Here is a 19,522-nt window from a genome sequence, read left to right on the forward strand (position 1 = left end):
AAGCAATGGAGTTCTGGATTCACAGAGAAAGGGAAAGGATTTATGATTTAGTGGTAAACTGAACTAGGCCTTGTCTTTGAGGCACTCACACTCTAGTAGCAGTGACGGGAGAAAGTCATGTAATCAAATAGAAGAGGTGGTAATAGGTGAACTCGGGTTAAATGTTGGCAGATTAAACATAGCAATTCTCTGCTTCCTTCTGAAATATATCTAAATGACAGCAACAAAATAAAAGTGGTTAAATCCACAAGGACCAAGGGAACAGGAGAGGAATATCAGTAGACAACAAATGTCAGCAAATTTGGGGGAGTAGGAAAGCACATAGCTGAGTGGTAAATGACTTAGCAGGCTAGAAAAAGGCTGAACAGACCATTCCACATAGCCAGGTATATGAGGAGAGTTTTTTTTTGTGTGTGTTTTTTTAATTGAGTTAAAGATTTTTTAATTTTTTAAATTTTTATTAAAAAAAATTTTTTTATTTCAAGAAAAACGATCTTTAGTAATGTTACATGCAATAAACATTAATATCTAAAGAAAAATGATTTTAGCCTTGACCGGTTTGGCTCAGTGGATAGAGCGTCGGCCTGCGGACTGAAGGGTCCCGGGTTCGATTCTGGTCAAGGGCATGTGCCTTGGTTGTCGGCACATCCCCAGTGGGGGGTGTGCAGGAGGCAGCTGATTGATGTTTCTCTCTCATCGATGTTTCTAACTCTCTATCCCTCTCCCTTCCTCTCTGTAAAAATCAATAAAATATACTTAAAAAAATAAAAATAAAGAAAAATGATTTTAACCTTTTGCACTCGGATGTCGAGTGTGACTCGACACGGTTAGCATCGGTAGCAGCTCGATGAAAAAAGCAAGCGAGTGCAAAGGGTTAAATATAATAATGTTACATGCAATAAACACCCATTATTCAAGAAAAATGTTCTTTAATATAAGAATACTAGAGGCCCCGTGCACGAAATTTGTGCACGGGGGGAGATGGGGGATGGGGGGATGTGAGGGGGGGAGGGTGTCCCTCAGCCCGGCCTGCACCCTCTCCAATCTAGGACCCCTCGGGATAACTGGCAGTTGGACATCCCTCTCACAATCCAGAACTGCTGGCTCCTAACCGCTCGCCTGCCTGCCTGATTGCCCCTAACTGCTTCTACCTGCCAGCCTGATTGTCCCTAACTGTGCCCCTGCTGGCTTAATTGCCCCTAACCACCTCTGCCTCGGCCCTGCACCCAGGACCCAGGATTCCTTCATCCAGCCAACCACATGCACCTGGGATTGGGGCTTCCCTCTCTCTGGTCAGCCATAGGCACCCAGGCCGGCTGCAGCCTCAGGGGATGGTGGGCAGGTGGCTTTGCCTGGGCTGCAGCTGCAAGTGCTGGTGCCCAGGACCACGGGGTGGGCGGCTTCTCCATCTCCCAGGCCATAGCCAACCGCAGGTACTGGTGCCTGGGACTGCGGGGTGGGTAGCTTCTCCATCTACCAGGCTGTAGCCAGCCACAGGTGCTGGTGCCCGGACCGCAGGCGGGCAGCTTTTCTGTCTTCCTGGGATGCAGTAGGGGCGACTTCTCCAGCTGGCTGCAGCCAGGGATCACAGGGCAGGCAGCTTCTTTATCTCCCGGGCTGCAGCAAGTCTGTTGCTGGCACCCGGTTTCTCGTCTCCCCAAGGACGTGGGGTGGGCGGCTTCTCCAGTTGGCTGTGGCCTGGGATCACGGGAAAGGTGGTTTCTTCTTCTCCCGGGCTGCACCCAGCCTCAGGCGCTGGGGCCCAGTTTCTAAGTCTCCCCCAGGACATGGGGCAGGCGGACGTGAGGCTTCTGCTGCTGGCTGTGGCCTGGGATCACGGGGCAGGCGACTTCTTGGTCTCCCTGGCTGCAGGCAGCCTCAGGCGCTGGCACCCGACTTCTCCGACTCCCACAGGCCCGGAGTGGCTGGGGGGCGGGGCTGCTGCCATATTTTCAGTTTATTTTGCATACTCACTCTGATTGGCTGTTGGGCGTAGTGGAGTGATGGTAATTTGCATGTTTCTCTTTTATTGGTGTAGACTAGAAGCCTGGTGCATGAAATTCGTGCACAGAGCCGAAACCGGTTTGGCTCAGTGGATAGAGCATCAGCCTGCGGACTGAAAGGTCCCAGGTTTGATTCCGGTCAAGGGCATGTACCTTGGTTGCGGGCACATCCCCAGTAGGGGGTGTGCAGGAGGCAGCTGATCGATGTTTCTCTCTCATCGATGTTTCTAGCTCTCTATCCCTCTCTCTTCCTCTCTATAAAAACTCAATAAAATATATTTTAAAAAAGAAAAGAAAAGAAATTCGTGCACAGGTAGGTTCCCTAGGCCTGGCCAGCGATCAGGGCTGATCATGTTCTCTCCCTCCTCGTCTCCTCCTTTCCTCGCCACCCACGCGCCGCCACCTTGCGGTTCCCCACCTCCTGGCCTCCCTGCCTCCTCATTCCCTTGCTCTCTCAGCACCCCACCACTGCCACTGGTCTCCCACCATGTTCCACGCCGCCCCCTGGTAGTCAGCTCATGTCATAGTGAGCGATTGAACTCCCAGTCTCCTGGTCGAACACCCAGGGGGACAATTTGCATATTAGCCTTTTATTATATAGGATTAGATGCAATAAACATTAATATTTTACCCTAACCGGTTTGGCTCAGTGGATAGAGCATTGGCCTGGGGCCTGAAAGGTCCCAGGTTCGATTCCGGTCAAGGGCATATACCCTGGTTGTGGGCACATCCCCAGTAGTAGGTGTGCAGGAGGCAGCTGATGGATGTTTATCTCTCATCGATGTTTCTAACTCTCTCTCCCTCTCCCTTCCTCTCTGTAAAAAATAAATAAAATATATTTTAAAAAAAACATTAATATTTCAAGAAAAAAGGATTTTAAGTATAATAATATTACCAAAACTGTACTAACATAGTATGATATCACAAATGTTGTAGGAAATATTAAAAATCTGCATATGAGGACAGTTTTTGTATGGTGGCAGTTGGTTGGCAAAGCTGGTCTTTTACCCAGAGTAGGAAGTAGCATTTATGGGGGGGTTCAGGAGCCCAGATAGTTCCAGCTTTTCGTTCCCCTCTTCCATCCCTCTTCCTCAAGCTCATTTATGAAACTTACACTTTTCTCATTTTGCCAAAACTTTATATTTTAAAATGCATTTTTATTGATTTCAGAGAGAGGAACAGGTTTCAGAGAGAGGAACATCATTGATGTTCAAGTTAGAAACATCAATGATGAAAGAGAATAATCGATTGGCTGCCTCCTGCATGCCCCTACTGGGTATCAAGCCCACAACCTGGGCATGTGCCCTGACTGGGAATCCAACTGTGACCTTCTGGTTCATAGGTTGACACTCAGCCACTGAGCCACACCAGCCTGGCTGCCAAAACTTTATTATTCAAACAGTTATAAAACATGATTGTTGAAGAAAACTTCTTTAGTGATACTAGAAGTATAATAATACAAAGTTTAAGGTTAATGTTTGATTAAACCATCTTTTGACTCGCAGAGGGAACTTGTTATAAACTAACCAAAAGGTTTGGAATTGGTTTATTCCACAACTATTTGTATTCCTGTTAATGGCCTGGCACTGTCACATGCCTGAGGATAGTGGCTGGTTCCCCTCTCAGAGCTGATCATGGTCTTATTTGGGAGGTGGGGAATGAAAACAGTAAATTCAGTATTTAGCCACAACAGTGACTTCAGTGAGAACACTTTTAGTGGGGTGGTGGAGTTGAAAGCCAAGCTAGAGCAATTTGAGAAATGAGTAGGAAGTAAGTGAAAGTAATGAATGAAGGCAATCACTTCAGGAAGTTGTATGAGTTTTTTTCCATTCCCCCTGATGGCAGATGGCAAAGACAATGCCTCAAGTAGGGAAATGTGAGGTCCAGTTGAGTCGGGGTGGCGGGAGGGAGTGAAAGTGACACAGGAAGACCTGGGTCCAGTATGAGTGAGGGGGCTCTCAGGTCACAGGAGGATGGAGTAGTGGAGTAGAAAAGGTCAGAGGAAGTTCAGGATGTGAGTGGCTTTAAGTGATTGGGTGATGAAGTCATTGTACTTCAGTTCAAAAGAAATGATTAGGCCAGAATGCTGGATGTGCTTTTTCCATGAACACTTTAAAAATCTTGTTAAAAGTATCACACTTGTCCCTCTTTCCCCCCCATTGACCCCTTCTAGCCTACCCACCCCAGGCCTTCATCACCGTATTGTCTGTGTCCATGGGTTATGCATATATGCATATAAGTTCTTTGGTTGATCACTTCCCACCCTCCCACTCTTCCACACCTTCCATCCGAGAGTCCTCAGCCCATGAACACTTTTTAAAAATGTTTTTATTGATTTCAAAGAGAGGAAGGGAAAGGGAGAGAGAGAGAAACATCAATGATGAGAGAATCATTGATCAGCTGCCTCTTGCACATCCCCTACTGAGGACCGAGCTCACAACCAGGACATGTGACCTGACAGGGAATCGAACTATGACCTCCTGGTTCATGGGTCTATGCTCAACCACCGAGCCACACCAGCCAGGCCCCATTAACACTTTTTTTCAAAATATATATTTTTATTAATTTCAGAGAGGAAGGGACAGGGAGAGAGAGATAGAAACATCAGTGATGAGAGAGAATCATTGTTCGGCTGCCTCCTGCACACCCCCTACTAGGGATCGAGCCCCATCCAGGGCATGTGCCCTTGACCAGAATTGAACCTGGGGCCCTTCAGTCCTCGGGCCGATGCTCTATCCACTGAGCCAAACCAGCTAGGGCCCCATGAACATTTTTGAAGGTGGTGGTTATACTTGGAAGAAAGTTCTCTTACCAACATTCTCTCTGAAGTGGAGATGATAGAGCACACACATGGGAGCTTCAGATGAGAAGGAACTTGACTGGATGTAGGAGGCTTTGGGAACTTAAGAAAATAAGGACCTCATCTCTTAGTCATCGTCTGATGTAGTGAAGTGTGAGAATAAGAATACATAGCATCTCCTTGAAAGAAGGTGTCAGAGGGGGATGGGTGGATGGACAGATGGATGGATAGGATGAATGTAAGGAGAAATTTGGAGTTGAGATTCAGAGTGAGCAGCCTCCACTGGACAGCAGGTGTTAAAGAAAGTGGAAGGAGTGAAATTGGAAATATTGAATTGCTCTAACCCTGTGGTCGGCAAACTGCAGCTCTCGAGCCACATGCGGCTCTTGGCCCCTTGAGTGTGGCTCTTCCACAAAATACCACGGCCTGGGCGAGTCTATTTTGAAGAAGTGGCGTTAGAAGACGTTTAAGTTTAAAAAATTAGGCTCTCAAAAGAAATTTCAATCCTTGTACTGTTGACATTTGGCTCTGTTGACTAATGAGTTTGCCGACCACTGCTCTAACCAGTTTATTGAATACAGCTCTACTCTTTCCCCATAACTGCCCCCAGGAACTCTGTCCTTCCCTGTCCCTGTGTGAACTTTTGGGCGGATTTCTTAGCTCTTTTCCTAAAGACAGAATCCATTGGTGCGGGAGGCAGCCAATCGATGTGTCTCTCAATATCGATGTTGCTCTCTGTCTCTCCCCCTTCCTTCCACTCTCACTTGACTTCAGCTCCACAGCCCCCAACTGGTCACACGAAGTCCTGTCTTGAAAACATCTGTTGAATTTGATCACTGTGCACTAGCACCCCTGCCACCACCTTGATCCAAACGCCTACCATCTCACCTCCTGATCTGTGTCTGCTTCCCTACTGGGCTCCCTGTAGTCTTATTCTCCCCACAGCAGCCAGGGCTGTTTTTCACATGTAGGTCTGTTCATGGCTTCCCTTACCCTGTGGGTAAAGTACAAACTACTAAACAGATGAGGGGATTGGCATTGTCAAGATTGCAGAGATAAGAGACCATCTGTATATATATAAAAGTGTAATATGCAAATTGACCGGATGGCAGAATGACTGGTCAGCTATGACATGCACTGACCAGGGGACAGACGCTCAATGCAGGAGCTGCCCCCAGCCCACAGGCCCCGATCGCCCAATGGGGTGGGTGGTGGCGGTGCCAGGGCCCATTGCCCCACACACAGAAGGCGACTGGCAGTGGGCAGGGCCAGCTGCCGGCAGCCAGGGAAGATTGGCCCTGATCACAGGCCAGGCCTAGGGACCCTACCCACGCATGAATTTCATGTGCCAGGCCTCTAGTTTCTAATAATAATAATAAGATCCTTAGCAATATAGCTTATTGCGCTGTCTCCTGTTTCCCAGATGGTGTCATTTGTGAAGAAGAACGTTCTAGTGACTGGTGGATTTTTCGGAGGTTTTCTGCTTGGCATGGCATCCTAAGGAGGACTTCCTCGTTTCCGTTATTCCCGGTGTCTGTACCTAGATCAGCCTCTACACTCCATCATAGGACATCGAGTCTCCTCCTCCTCTTCTCCTGTGCCTTCCTCCCTGCTGTAGCATATCTGAATGGCTTCTATAGGCATCTGTTGATACGAACTGATAATGACCCTCCTGTGAGCCTCATGACAACAGCGGAAGAGACAATAGACTACCTGTCCTCCCAGAACACTCCCCACTTGACTGAGCTATAGGTTAAGAATGTTCCTTTCCCCCCGACATAAGATGCTTACTAGCACACAGTGCAATATAGCTCACTGTGGAGGATAAGTGGATTCTCAAAGGTGCCCCAAACTTGAATCAGAACAGGAATAACAAGCACATAGATACCTTATTATGTGCGGCATGGAAAGGAACTGAATACATTTGCCTTTAAGCATGAAAGGTTTTTGGTGTCTACTTTCTTTTTTAGTTGGCTTTGGATTACAGAAAGAGAGGTATTTATAACTTACAATTATCCTGACAAAATGGTGGCATAAACGCTATAATTGAAAAGTCATGGATGTAGAATGAACTTGTGCTAAACATATACGATGAACTAAAGATACGGTGGGAAAAACTTTAGGGAAATACCAATAGATACATCATTGGATAATCAGACTTAATGAATCACTTTGGGGCGTTAAGATGTTATCCGGGGATGGGGGGTTTCCACCATACAGGATAATGCATCTCATGGCTATTCCCAAAGTGTTTATTTATGGTCAAATAAATGACTTTAGCTGGGAGGAGGAAGCTCTTGGTTTTATTTTGTTTTTCATACAGTTTTAAGCTTTGAAATGTGAAGTATTCTTTACTTCTTGACAAAGCATTAGGGGTAGTTGGCTCCTTTGTGCCAATTCTGTTTCTTTACCCAGTTAGTATAAAATACGTTAACATTTGAACCAGTTTTAAAGAGGTAGCATCCCTGTCCTGGCCAGTTTGACTCTGGTTAGAGTGTCAGCCCATGGACTGAAGGGTCCCAGGTTCAATTCCGGTCAAGGGCATGTACCTGGGTTGCATGCTCGATCCCCAGCCCTGATAGGGGCAAGTGCTGGAGGCAACCAATGGATGGGTCTCTCTCACATCGATGTTGCTCTCTCTCTGTCTCTCCCCCTCCCACTCTCTCTAAAAACCAATGGAAAAATATCTTTGGGTGAGGACACAATAAAATAAAAAGGTAGCATCCCAGGTATTCAGAATTGAGAATGGTGGCAATAACACATGTGAAATAAATTATTTCCATCATGACTGACTCTTAGACTTATTCTTTAAAACGAAAGCTTAGCCTTAGCCGGTTTGGCTCAGTGGATAGGATAGAGTGTGAGCCTACGGACTGAAGGGTCCCGGGTTCAATTCCGGCCAGGAGCACATGCCTGGGTTGTGGGCTTGATCCCCCCACCGCAGTGGGGGAAATTCAGGAGGCAGCTGATCAGTGATTCTCATCATTGGTGTTTCTATCTATCTCTCTTCCTTTCCTCTCTGAAGTCAATAAAAAAATATTTTAAAAAGAGTTTATAGACACACATAGGCTTAGAGTCTTAGTGCATTTTGCTGTAATGGCCTGATACCACATCTGCAGCCCTATCTAGAATACCTGCTTCTAGAGGGCAAGGCTTGTGTGTTCACCGTTATACCATGGAGACTAGCACTTAATAGGTACTCACCATTTGCCGAATATATGAATAATGACCTCATACAAAGGTATCTGGAAAAGGAGCTGATGTAAACAATGGAGACTTTTTTTATTTCTGTTTTTTAAGGAATAAGGACTATGAGTTCTGAGAATACAGAAAACTTGGAATTTGTTTTTATATTTTTATTGATTTCAGAGCATAAGGGAGAGGGAGAGATAGGAACATTAATGATGAGAGAGAATCATTGATTGGCTGCCTCCTGCACACCCCTTAACAGGGATCGAGCCCACAACCCGGGCTGATGCCCTTGACCAGAATCAACCTGGGACCTTTTAGTCCACAGGCTGATGCTCGCTCTATCCACTAAGCCAAATCAGCTAGGGCTGGAATTTGTTTTTAAACTTGCAGTTAATCCCTTGCAAAATGTATGTTTTTAAGGCCTTTCTTTTAAAATGTTTGCCTTTTGCCAAAACCGGTTTGGCTCAGTGGATAGAGCGTCGGCCTGTGGACTCAAGGGTCCCAGGTTCGATTCTTGTCAAGGGCATGTACCTTGGTTGCGGGCACATCCCCAGTAGGGGGTGTGCAAGAGGAAGCTGATCGATGTTTCTCTCTCATTGATGTTTCTAACTCTCTATCCCTCTCTCTTCCTCTCTGTAAAAAATCAATAAAATATATTTTAAAAAAAGAAACACAGATAATATTATAAAATAAATAAATAAAATGTTTGCCTTTTAACTCACCTTGGGAATGGTATATTGAATGTGGAAATTGTAGCAGTGGATTTGTGGAACTTTTTAGAATTCATCCATTTGCTCCACTCATCTGCTGATGGGCACTTAGGCTGTTTCCAAATCTTGGCTATTGTAAATTGTGCTGCTATGAACATAGGGGTGCATATATCCTTTCTGATTGGTGCATTTTTCTCCTTACATTACGGTAGTACTTTATGGCAGCTTAAGTTATTTTGCTTGCAATGTTTATAAATCATCCTCAGTAGTAATACTATGAGCCTCTTTATTGCGTATTTTTATACAAGAACTTAAAATATTTTCACTTTTTATTATGGAAGCTTTCAAATATATACAAAAGTAGAGAAAATGATACACTTGATCCCCTATGTATCTATCACCCACCTACAATGATAATCAAATTATAGCTTGTTTTATGATTTATTTTGAAATAAATACCAAATGTGTCATTTTATATTTTAGCATGTATCTCTCAAAGGAAAGAGCTCTTTAAAAATCATAAATCCAATACCCTATTATATAAAAAACGAACAGTCCCTTAATTGCATCAAATATGTAGTCAGTGTTCAAAGTTCCCTCTCAAGTTTTACGTTGGGTTTGTTTGAATCAATCCATATAAGACATCCATTTGGATGTCTCAAGTCTCAGTCTTATATGTTCTTTTTATTTTGACTTCCAGTATATTTATTGAAGAATGGTTATTTGTTCCCTAGTTGCCCCCATTCTGATGCCTGGGTACCCAGGTTATGCCAAATATGGCAAGGCTGAAGCCTTTCATGACTACCCATGTGACTCACCCAGACCAATGGAATGGTGAATATGAAACCTAACTGAAGTGCCCTGTGCACCTTTGCGTTGCATTTGGGGAGAGCGGCCACTGAATGCCTTTCCAGTAAGCTGTGGGTTGCCTTTTGTCCATCTGTGTTTTTTTTTTATGATTATCAGTGATGACAACAAAGGTTAGCAGGTTGATCTAAGCTGCTTTGAGTGGGTTATAATCTTAATAATAAAGACCCAGGTTGAACCTACCGCTCACGACGAAACGCTGACCATCCGGAAGTCAGCGCTGGGTTGTCCAGCTGCAGCCTGGCGACCCAGCAGTGACTGCCCAGGTGGCTGAGACCAGAAAGTGATTCGGTCTGATCTGCAGCCTCAGTGGAAGCTGTTGATCAGTGTACTTACCTCTCTCTTTCTCTTCCGCTTTCTTTCTGATCTTCGAGAGCAGCAAGGCTTTTCTTTTCTCTATGGGGCTGCTGTTAAGCCCCGCCTCTTTGATAAGGCCCAGAGATAGGTTTGGAGATGCTGACTGGCATAGGAACTTACCAATGAGTACCAAAGGTGGGTGCTGTGGGGAACCAATGGTTGTCTAGGAGGCGGAGCTTCTGCTGCTGACTGGCATAGGAACTGACCAATCAGAACCACAGATGGGTGATGTGGGAAACCAATGGCAGCCCAGGAGGAGGAGCTTTTAATGCTGACTGGCATAAAAAACGACCAATGAGAACAAAATATGGGTGTAGTGTGTAGCCATTGGCTGCCTAGGAGGCGGAGCTTTGGACACTGACTGGCATAGGAACCGACCAATCAGAACTAAAGGTGGGTGCTGTGGGGAACAAATGGCTGCCTAGAAGGCGGGGCTTCTGACACTGACTGACCAATGAGAACCAAAGGTGGTGCTGTAGGGAACCTATGGCTGTCTAGGAGGCAGAGCTTCTGCTGCTGACTGGCATAAAAACTGACCAATCAGAACCACAGATGGGTGCTGTGGGGAGCCAATGGCTGTGTAGGAGGCACAGCTTTTCATGCGGATAGCATAGAAACCGACCAATGGGGATGAAGTATGGGTGTGGTGGGTAGCCAATGGCTGCCTAGCAGGCGGAGCTTCTGACAATGACTGGCGTAGGAACTGACCAATGAGAACCAAATATGGATGGGGGCAGCCAATGGCTGCCTAGAAGGCGGAGCTTCTGACACTGACTGGCATAGGAACTGACCAATCGGAATCAAAGGTGGGTGCTGTGGGGAACAAATGGCTGCCTAGGAGGTGGAGCTTTTGACGCTGACTGGCATAGGAACTGACCAATGAGAACCAAACATGGGTGCAGTGGATAGCCAATGGCTGCCTAGAAGGTGTAGCTTTTGACACTGATTGGCATAGGAACTTACCAATCAGAACCAAAGGTGGGTGCTGTGGGGAACCTATGGCTGCCTGAAGGTGGAGCTTCTGACACTGACTGGCATAGAAACTGACCAATCAGAATCAAAGGTGGGTGCTGAGGGGAGCCAATGGCTGCCCAGGAGGCGGAGCTTTTGATGCTGACTGGCATAGAAACGGACCAATGAGAATGAAACGTGGGTGCGGTGGGTAGCCAATGGCTGCCTAGAAGGCGGAGCTTTGGACACTGACTGGCATAGGAATCAACCAATCAGAACCAAAGGTGGTTGCAGTGGGGAAAAAATGGCTGTCAAGGAGGTGGAGCTTTTGATGCTGACTGGCATAGGAACTGACCAATCAGTAACACAGGTGGGTGTTGTGGGGAGTCAATGGCTACCTTGGAGGCAAAGCTTTTGACGCTGGCGAACCGGCCAATCAGAACCAAATTGGCCAAAGAGAAGGGCAGTTGGAGTGACATCAGGCCTGCAGGGGAGGGCTGTTGGGGGCAACCAGGCCAGCAGGGGAGGCCAGTTAGGGGTGATCAGGCTGGCAGGCTGAGGCAGTTAGGGGCAATCAGGCAGGCAGGCAGGTGAGCAGTTAGGAGCCAGTAGTTCCAGATTATGAGAGGGATGTCCGACTGCCGGATGTCCCTGGGATCAGGCCTAAAATGGCAGTCGGACATCCCGTAAGGGGTCCCCAATTGGAGAGGGTGCAGGCTGCGCTGAGGGAACCTTCCTTCGTGCATGAATTTCATGCACCGGGCTTCTAGTCTATCCTATCTAATAAAGGGAATATGCTAATTGACCATCACTCTGTCACAAAGATGGCTGCACCCACAGCTGAGGCCAAGTTCCCATAAGGAGCCTTAAAGAGAAATCAGCAGAAACCTGAGGCTATGCCCGACCCCGTGGGGTTTGACAGGGGACCTCAGGCCGCATCCCCCACCCGGCAGGGTTTGACAGGGGACCTCAGGCCGTGCCCCCCACCCAGCGGGGCTTGACGGGGGACCTGAGGCTGCACCTCCCTCCCGGTGCTGGGCCGGGGAACCTGAGGCTGCGCCCCCCTCCTGGCGGGGCTTGACGGGGGCCCTCAGGCCATGCCCCCCACCCAGTGGGGCTTGACAGGGGATCTTAGGCCGTGTCCCCACCTGGTGGGGCTTGATGGAGGACCTCAAGGCACACCCCCCACCCCGGTCTGGGCTGGGGGACCTCAGGCAACGCCCCCCATCCTGGTGCCGAGCCAGGGGACCTGAGGCTATGCCCCTGCCCAGCAGGGCTTGACAAGGGTGGGACTGGCCAGGTCTGAATCTAGCCCAATGGGGCAGGGGCGGCTGGGTCTGGGTCTCACACGATTTTGAGGTGCATGTGGGTGGGCGGGGACTTGACTCTGGGCCCCGTGGTGTGCCCCAGACTCTGACAGGAGGAAGGTTTTCATATACATTTTACTAATTTTCTTTCATCTCTGACACTTCTTCTTTTTTTTTAAAAAAAAATATATTTTATTGATTTTTCACAGAGAGGAATAGAGAGCTAGAAACATCGATGAGAGAGAGACATCGCCCAGCTGCCTCCTGCACACCCCCCACCGGGGGATGTGCCCGCAACCAATGTACATGCCCTTGACCGGAATCGAACCTGGGACCCTCCAGTCCGCAGACCGACGCTCTATCCACTGAGCCAAACCGGTCTCGGCCATCTCTGACACTTCTATTAGAGAAAGGGCAAATAGCAATATTAAATTATTTCCTCTAATTAATCCCCTTTTAATGTGCATGAATTTTGTGCACGTGGTCACTAGTATATATATAAAAGCATAAGCGATGGTTAAGGATCGAACAACCAAACAGTAACATCAAGTCGACCAGTCGCTATGACATGCACTGACCACCAAGGGGCAGACGCTCAACGCAGGAGCTGCCCCCTGGTGGTCAGTGCACTCCCACAGCCAACCTTCTGCGGCCCCTAACCCCAGCTGGCCAGCCAATATCCCGTGGTCCATCCTCTCTGCTGGCTGCCCCCCCTATAGTTCCCGTCGCTGGCCAGGCCGAGAGACCTCACCTCTAGTAGGGGCCTCTAGTAATAGATAATAGACTAAAATAAGATCTAATGATATTTTTTAATTTTTTTTTTATTTCAGAGAGGAAGGGAGAGGGAGAGAGAGAGAAACATCAATGATGAGAGAGAATCATTGTTCGGCTGCCTCCTGCACACCCCACACTGGGGATTGAGCCCACAACACGAGCAGTGCTCTGACCGGGAATCGAACCGTGACCTCCTGGTTCATAGGTTGATGCTCAACCACTGAGCCATGCCAGCTGGGCAATAGATCTTAAAGTTTATTCCCAGATGTCTGCTTCTGGAAACCCAAGGGGCATGGTTGAGGGCAATATTCCATGTTGGCCTCATCCTGCTGCTATGAGAATGGCCTTGAGTTCTGCCCACTGAGTGGGCGACCACATGGCTGTGCAGGGCTGGTGCTGAGGTTGAACCTGGCAGCACTCTGGCACACATCTTGTGTTTCACCTGAGCTGAGTTGCCAGTGAAGCAGGCTTGGGCATCTGGGGGAGCCTCTAAATTGAGGCCCTATTGCCAGCAGCTTTGCTTCAGGTGGTGACGTGGGAGATAAGGATTTCCTTCCGAAGAAGAGCTGCCATCCCTTCATGCAAAACCAAAATACCAGGACCAGGCTACTGCAGCTGTGAATGCACTATTTTCATTTGACTAGTGAGGTCTGTTTAGCGAGGCGCTTATTTTTCTCCGGTACCCAGAGTCCAATAATGTGCTGAGTGTTCTTTTTGGGGGGCGGAGGAGGGGGAGACAGCAGTTTTTCCTTGACTTACTGAGGGATTCAGCCGTGTTCTGTATGGTTCCGCCCCAGCAACTTGACTTTGCACACATTTATAGTTTTGTCGCCCCCTGCTGGCAGGAACGTGTAACGGCCCACTAGGGCTTCTCAACCTGTAGCTTAACCCCAATTGGGAGACTATCCTCTGGCACTTAGCTATGTATTTATTAGTAGGTATCAGCACAAAACATCCCCACCTGGTGGCTGGAGCCCCAACAGGCTCATCTACCCTTTGGCTCCTCACACCGCATCCTCACCACTCTGAGCCATCCTTTGACCCAGTATTCCTCTTTCTGATGGAACCGGGTAGGATGAGGACTTGGGGCCGGATACAGTAGAGCCATAATGCTTGAGTCCCTTCTCCCCCAAGTTCTTCCTGGCGTCAGAGGAGAGAGGAGAGGGATCCAGGGGCATTTTCGCTTTACAAGGCTACGTTCAGGCTCAACAAATACTCGGGATGTTTTCTTTCTCCCTATGGAGAGACCCCTCAGTGCTGTTTGAGCTCACCAGATTCTTGCCTGAGCATCTCTGTTGTCATGCCACTGTCACTGTGAGAACATACTAATAAGATTTTGCTCCTGTTTCCGTGTTTGGTTCGATCTCTCACCACTCAGCCTAGGACCGTTCAGCAACAGGACAGAGGGGCGTGGCTTGACTTCCTTGCCTGGTCTACTACTTGGGTGAAAGCCCTCCCTCTTGGACTTGGGTAGTTCCCCATCTCATGGATGCTGGCAGAAGACAGGGGGTGATTAAAGTTGGAAGACATTATTTTTGTTTGTTTCAAATGTTTTATTATTTGAATCATTAAATCCTACTGGGGAAGGAGCCAATAACTGAGGCGTGTGCCCTGACTCGGAACTGGACTGTGACCTCCTGGTTCATGGGTTGACGTTCGACCACTGAGCCATACGCAGGCCGGGCCAGCCTGAGTTTTTCACATGCCTCAAGTGTTTCTAATGAGCAGCCAAGGTTGAAAACTACTGAAATACAGAGTGGGAAGCTGGTGCTAATACAATTATAGTTCTGCTGTTAAAAGTGAATACTTGTGCCCTAGCTGGCTTAGCTCAGTGGCTAGAGCGGCGGCCTGCGGACTGAAGGGACCCAGGTTCGATTCCGATCAAGGGCATATGCTTGGGTTGTGGGAGCCCCCCTGTAGGGGGTGTGCAGGAGGCAGCCGACCAATGATTCTCTCTCATCATTGCAATTTCCATCTCTCCCTCTCCCTCTCTCTGAAATCAATAAAAATAAAAAAAAAAAGTGAATACTTGTCCGATGTTGCTCAGTTGGTTGCATAAGGGAACCATTCCCAGCAGGGTGCATGCAGGAGGCAGCCAATCAATCCTGATGTTTCTCTCCCTCTCCCTTTCTCTCTCTCTCTAAAAAAATAAATAAGTGATTACTTAACAGACGCTTTAAAGCTTTTTAAGATAAATGCCATACAACGTCAGGTGCTGAACATAAGTGTAGTATTACAGTGTATTAAATGTTATGGGGATAGTGTGGAGTGGATGCAGGGAAGAGCACTGTTACTCTAGCATAATGGCAGACAGTGCTCTTTCCTGCATCCACTCCACACTATCCCCATAACATTTAATACACTGTAATACTACACTTATGTTCAGCACCTGACGTTGTATGGCATTTGTCCTTAGGTGATGCTACAGTGATTAGGTGAAAGGTTGTGGTATATTCCTAGGGCATCAACATACACTAAGTGGCCAGATTATTATGATCTCTGAACGCATAATAATCTGGCCACTCAGTATATATCCTATATAATAAAAGGCTAATATGCAAATTGTCCCCTCGACCAGTAGTTCAACTGTTGGCAGGCCGGCCAACCATCCATGTCCCCTCCCCCTGGCCAGGTTGGCCGGACCCCACCCATGCAGGAATTCATGCACCAGGCCTCTAATACACACACACACACACACACACACACACACACACACACACACACTAGTGACCCGGTGCATGAAATTTGTGCACATTAAAAGGGGATTAATTAGAGGAAATAATTTAATATTGCTATTTGCCCTTTCTGTATAATAGAAGTGTCAGAGATGAAAGAAAATTAGTAAATTGTATATGAAAACCTTCCTCCTGTCAGAATCTGGGGCTCATCACAGAACCCAGAGTCAAGTCTCCGCCCACCCACATGCATCTCAAAATCGCATGAGACCCAGACCCGGCTGCTCCCCCCCCCCCCCCATTGGGCTAGATCCAGACCTGGCCAGTCCCACCCTTGTCAAGCCCTGTTGGGCAGGGGGTGTAGCCTCAGGTCCCCTGGCCCTGTGCCAGGATGGGGGGCATGGCCTGAGGTCCCCCAGCCCAGACCGGGGTCGGGGGCGTGCCTTGAGGTCCTCCGTCAAGCCCCGCCAGGTGGGGGACATGGCCTGAGATCCCCTGTCAAGCCCCACTGGGTGGGGGCATGGCCTGAGGGCCCCCGTCAAGTCCTGCCAGGTGGGGGGGGCGCGCAGCCTCAGGTCCCGTGTCAAGCCCCGCTGAGCGAGGTGCAACCTGAGTTCCCCCGACTCAGCACTGGGGGTGCACCTTGAGGTCCCCCATCAAGCCCAACTGGTGGGGGGCATGGCCTGAGGTCCCCTGTCAAGCCCCACGGGGTTGGGCGTAGCCTCAGGTCCCTGCTGATTGCTCGTTACGGCTCCTTATGGGAACTTGGCCTCAGCTGTGGGTGCAGCCATCTTTGTGTCAGAGTGATGGTCAGTTAGCATATTCCCTCTTTATTAGATAGGATTTAGCCTCTAAAATGCAGGATGAGATCATAGTTCTTACCTTCCCAGTTCTTCCCTGAAGACAGATTCAGTGCGAATCATGGTCCCTAACACATAAAAAACAGTAACTTTAAGCTTCTCTGGTGGCTATTTGATTTTTCTGTCATCTTAGAAGAATAAGATTTCAATCAGTGTCTGCCAATAGATGTTGACTTAAACTGAGACAGGACTGAATTTAAAAGATAGGAAGGAATGATTGATTTGAAGCTTTCAAATCCCTAAATAAAGTAATGTTCCTTAGAAAAAATGTTTTATTTTTTATTGCTTTTAGGAAAAAAATTTAAAAGTTTGAAATGAGTAATTAACTCAAAAGTAATTTTGTAGTAAAGCATAGAAAAGCAATCTATTTGATCATGTGATTCCTAATGTAAATCCCAGCACCACTATCAATTGACCATTTTAAATGTAATTTAGACTTGTATATGATAGAAACATAGTTTTAAAATGTTTTATGAAATTGTTTCACTACTGCTCAGAGGTTGAGCATCGACCTATGAACCAGGAAGTCACAGTTGGATTCCCAGCCTGGGTGCATGCCCAGGTTATGCGCTCGATCCCCAGTAGGGGGCGTGCAGGAGGCAGCCAATCAATAATTCTCTCTCATCATTGATGTTTCTGTCTCTCCCTCTCCCTTCCTCTCTGAAGTCAATAAATTGTTTCACTACTAACACAAGGGTTCACTTGGATGATTTCATGAACTTGAGGCACTGTTAACCTGGTACGTGGACCAAACATCTCTAAGGCACCATTTCTCCAAGACTCTCTGGAAAACATTCACCCTGAGAGATGTTGTCCGCAGAGTGCGTTCGCTGGCTACAACTTTGCTGCATACAATAGTCCTGGCAAAGAGGCATAATTCACATTAGCATATGAAAAGCTCTGAAATCTTAAAGGAAAGAAACCTGTTTACTTGTGTGCAACGTAAGAGCTCTAATTTCAGGAGCACCAGGCTGCTCTTTGATAGTCCGAAAAAACCATGTGGGGGACCAAAGGAGGACATAGCCTTTATTTATTTATTTTTAAATATATTGTTATTGATTTCAGAGAGGAAGGGAGAGGGAGAGAGAGATAAAAAACATTAATGATGAGAGAGAATCATGGATTGGCTGCCTCCTGCACGCCCCCTATTGAGGATCGAGCATGCAACCTGGGCATGTGCCCTGACCGGGAATCAAACCTTGATCTCCTGGTTCCGTGGTCAGCAAACCGCGGCTCGCGAGCCACATGCGGCTCTTGGGCCCCTTGAGTGTGGCTCTTCCACAAAATACCACGGCCTGGGCGAGTCTATTTGGAAGAAGTGGCGTTAGAAGAAGTTTAAGTTGAAAAAATTGGGCTCTCAAAAGAAATTTCAATCGTTGTATTGTTGATATTTGGCTCTGTTGACTAATGATTCTGCCGACCACTGTCCTGGTTCATAGGTCAACACTCAACCACTGAGCCACGCCGGCAGGCCAGGACATAGCCTTTATTACTTACACATGGGGAAGATCCAATGGCTGCCTGTTGGGTAAGTTTCCCAACCCTGCCAGGGTCTGGCGGGGGCTTATCTAGCAGAGGGGAGGGGGCGGTGCCATGCTTGGCATAGCTTGAGTGCAGGCCAAGGACAAACAGGGTCTGCTGAGACTTGTTGGCTGTCAAGGACGTGGGAAGACACCTGGGTCTGCGCTGCTCTGTTTCTTGTGGCCACTGGCCAGGCGAACAACATTCAACTGACTGGGGGCAGGGCAGGGGAATTGGGCTATATCCTTGCGTGACCCCATACTGGGTCTAACCTAGCAGGCCCCAGACATATCCAAACACAGAAGACTCGCCCCCCCCCCTCTCCGGCTATTATAGAAATTCCTAGAGATGCTTTGGGGAATGGTCCTTTAAAGAACAGTTGGTCTCAAATAATAATGGTATTTGCACATCAGGGACTATCTCAGTCCATTCACAGCAATGCAGGCTTTGTCTAGCATGCTGGAAGAGGCGGGGAAGGATCCTTGTATGGACTCAATGTTCGTGCGCCCCAAAGTTCACATTTGAAATTCTAACCCCCAATGTAATGGTATTTGGCTGTGGGGCCTTTGGAAGGTGATTAGTTCATGGGGTGGAGCCCTCATGAAGGGTTAATGCCTTTATGAAAGAGGCCCCACAGAGTCCCCCCTCTCCACTACACGAAGACACAGTGAGAAGGCAGCTATCTACAAATCAGGCAGCAGGCTCTCACCAGATACTGAATCTGTGGTTCCTTGGCCTTGGCCTTCCAGCTGCCAGAACTGTGAGAAAGGAACGTCTTGTCTGTGGTATTTTGTCATAGCAGCTTGGACTAAGATGGGAGCCTATCAGAATTTGTTCCTGCTCTTGCTTAGAAAGTCATCTTTTTCTTTTTTGGTTGGGGGGAAGGGAGGAAAGCAAATGGCCTGTTTGATACTGGCCACCCCCATCCACTATAAGAAGTCACTAATAGTCCTAGCCAATTTGGCTCAGTGGATAGAGTGTCGGCCTGCGGACTGAAGGGTCTCAGGTTTGACTCTGATCAAGGGCATGTACATTGGTTGCAAGCTTGGTCCCCGGCCCCAGTTGGGGTGTGAGTGGGAAGCAACCAATTGATGTGTCTCTCTCACATTCATGTTTCTATCTCTCCCACTGTAAAAATCAATGGGAAAAAATCCTCAGGTGAGGATTAAACACACACACACACACACACACACACACACACACACACACACAGAAGTCATTGACAACTGTCAACAGGTTTCCTTTAGCAGCCTTGTATTAATACCAGGACCTGCTGTAATCAGTTTTGATTATCCTCCTATATAATAAAAGGCTAATATGCAAATAGAACGGCGGAACAACCGGTCGCTATGACGTGCGCTGACCACCAAGGGGCATATGTGGAACATGGTGGGCATCGGCTGTGGCAGGATGGTGGAGCAGGTGAGTGTGGGCGCCAGACCAAGGTGGGGCACCGGTCACTGCCATTGGGGCGAGCCTCTGGTGGTTACTGAAAATTCTTTGTT

General features: G+C 47.8%; 1 protein-coding gene across 4 annotated transcripts in view; it reads left to right on the forward strand.

Moving 5' to 3' along the window:
* Positions 1–19,522, forward strand: part of FUNDC2 (FUN14 domain containing 2) — a 39,706-nt gene that overhangs the window by 14,312 nt on the left and 5,872 nt on the right. The window contains exons 5-6 of one of the 4 annotated variants that reach the window (XM_079765133.1): positions 17,936–18,024; positions 19,345–19,439. In XM_079765133.1, the coding sequence (XP_079621259.1) occupies positions 17,936–18,024; positions 19,345–19,439 (184 nt within the window). Of the gene's footprint in view, positions 1–6,226; positions 9,131–17,935; positions 18,025–19,328; positions 19,440–19,522 lie in introns of those variants that run through there. The other 3 variants (XM_079765135.1, XM_079765134.1, XM_079765136.1) reach the window with 3 other exon arrangements.

This window comes from Cnephaeus nilssonii (assembly GCF_951640355.1).
Source record: "Cnephaeus nilssonii genome assembly, chromosome: X".
Classification (NCBI taxonomy): domain Eukaryota; kingdom Metazoa; phylum Chordata; class Mammalia; order Chiroptera; family Vespertilionidae; genus Cnephaeus; species Cnephaeus nilssonii.